General features: G+C 59.9%; 1 protein-coding gene across 1 annotated transcript in view; it reads right to left on the minus strand.

The window, feature by feature from the left end:
• Zbtb45 (zinc finger and BTB domain containing 45) overlaps nucleotides 1-1,772 on the minus strand; it is a 4,428-nt gene extending 2,656 nt beyond the window's left edge. Inside the window, exon 1 of the mRNA XM_033766058.1 lies at nucleotides 4-1,772. Within this exon, the coding sequence (XP_033621949.1) occupies nucleotides 4-408 (405 nt within the window). The 5' untranslated portion in view covers nucleotides 409-1,772. The remainder of the gene's footprint in view (nucleotides 1-3) is intronic.
• Between the last annotated feature and the right edge of the window lie 8 nt (nucleotides 1,773-1,780).

Consider the following 1,780-nt stretch of genomic DNA (forward strand, 5'->3'; position numbering starts at 1 on the left):
TGCAGGCAAGGGTGTGGGGGCGCTGGGGGCGCGCGCGCGCGCAATGATCTGCGTGCACTCGTCAATGACTGTCTGGATGCGCAGCACCGAGGCGGCGGTGAGCACCTGCAGCGCCTCGCCCTGTGCCACCACTAGTGAGCCACTATAGAGGAACTCTACGAGCTGGCGCACCGTTTGCGCGGGCACCACTGGCGGCACCCGGATCTCCGAGTGACCGAGCAGCAGCTTATCCTGGAAGAAGGGCGAGCCTGCGGCTAACACGCAGCGGTGCGCGCGTAGCGAGGCCTCACGGATGCGCACGGTCACGTCGCAGAAGTGCCCGCCCAGCCTCTGCCCGTTAAGGGTCTCCAGCAGCGAGCGCGAGAAGTTCTGCAGGTGGATGTGGTGCACCGCCTCGGCCGCCGCCATCTACGGGAATGGGGGGAGATCAGCCAAGGGTTCGCCCACCCTGCCCCTCATCACAGAACAGGCCCTCGGGTGCGCTGCCCGAGTCCGTATCAACAGCATCCTTTATCGGCAGCCCTGCACATTCCATCTCCAATGCACAGGATAGCCAAGAGTCCTCCATGGCCCCGCACCAGATCCACTGTCCCCCTTAGCCCCCTCCCTGGCGCAACCCTACCCCCATTCCATAACCTTGCGCTACTCCATGTTTCTTTCTCCAGGGAGAATCTTGTAGGGAAGAGGCGGGACCTCACGCACAACCCGAGTCTCTACCTCACTCAGGAGACCTTTCTACAGATAATCGTGTCTCCAGTCTCTATTCAGCTAGCTTTGACTCACACACAACTCCTTTTTCTTTATTTCGGTCTCCAATCACCACACTTCTCAACCTTAGTCCAAAGCTAACTTCCCGCAGACCCAGGGTACTATCTCAGAATCCGGTTACTTTAACTAGTAGATATACTGAGGTCTTCACAAGGGTGTGCTGGTGGTGGCGTGGGGGTCGGTGGCCATCTTTGGGTACAGTGATCCGGGGGTGTGCCTGGTCACAGACAGCTGAAGGTATATGCCTGGGGAAGAGTTGGCTGCTATCCCAAAGAGGTAGGTGTTGGCCCAAGGAAAGATCCACAGCCCAGCTCTTCCTGGTATCTCTGTGGAGCCTGGAGAGGGGGCATGTTGACCCCAGTATTGGGGTAAGTGAGGGAGTTGCAACTCAGGAGTGGATGAGCTTTCCTTTGTACTTCTGTGACCCCTGGACAGGAAGCACAACCCCAGGGGCCTCCAGGAACCCGAGAGGCTCTACGTCAACCACCAAGCAGATGACTGTGCTAGCTGGGCCTCAGGTTTCCACCCCTATCAAACAAGGAGGGTATACTGAGCTTATCCTACCTGCACATACCTCCGGTCTAAGGCAGAGTCAGACACAGGTCGCGCCCCAGACCTATCAACGCTCCCCAGCCTATCCCTCTAGGCCACAGACCCAGAGTGGGGGCCCCACTTAATCCTACCCCTATTTTATTTGGGTCCACTGGGGTCTCTGCCTTGGCTGCACTCCAGTCAGGTCCTCCCTTTCACATGACCCCGCCCTGGACCCCAGTCCTGGACTGGCCTCGGCTGGTGCGGTTCCTCATCTGCCACCCCTCGACCATAGCTAGACCCCCTCCTATTTCAGAGCTCTCGAGGGCCCGAGCGAATTCCTCCGAGGCACCGTGCCTTTGCACGGCGCGAACCTCTGAAGCCGCCGCAGGACCAGGCCCTTCCTTCCCGACCCGCCTGCCCATTCCGCGGTCTCCTCGCCACAAAGGCCCCCTGGAGCCTCCTGGATCTGGGGCTGCGC

The sequence above is a fragment of the Fukomys damarensis genome, unplaced genomic scaffold (assembly GCF_012274545.1).
Source record: "Fukomys damarensis isolate Sample0158 unplaced genomic scaffold, DMR_v1.0_HiC HiC_scaffold_19, whole genome shotgun sequence".
Taxonomy (NCBI): domain Eukaryota; kingdom Metazoa; phylum Chordata; class Mammalia; order Rodentia; family Bathyergidae; genus Fukomys; species Fukomys damarensis.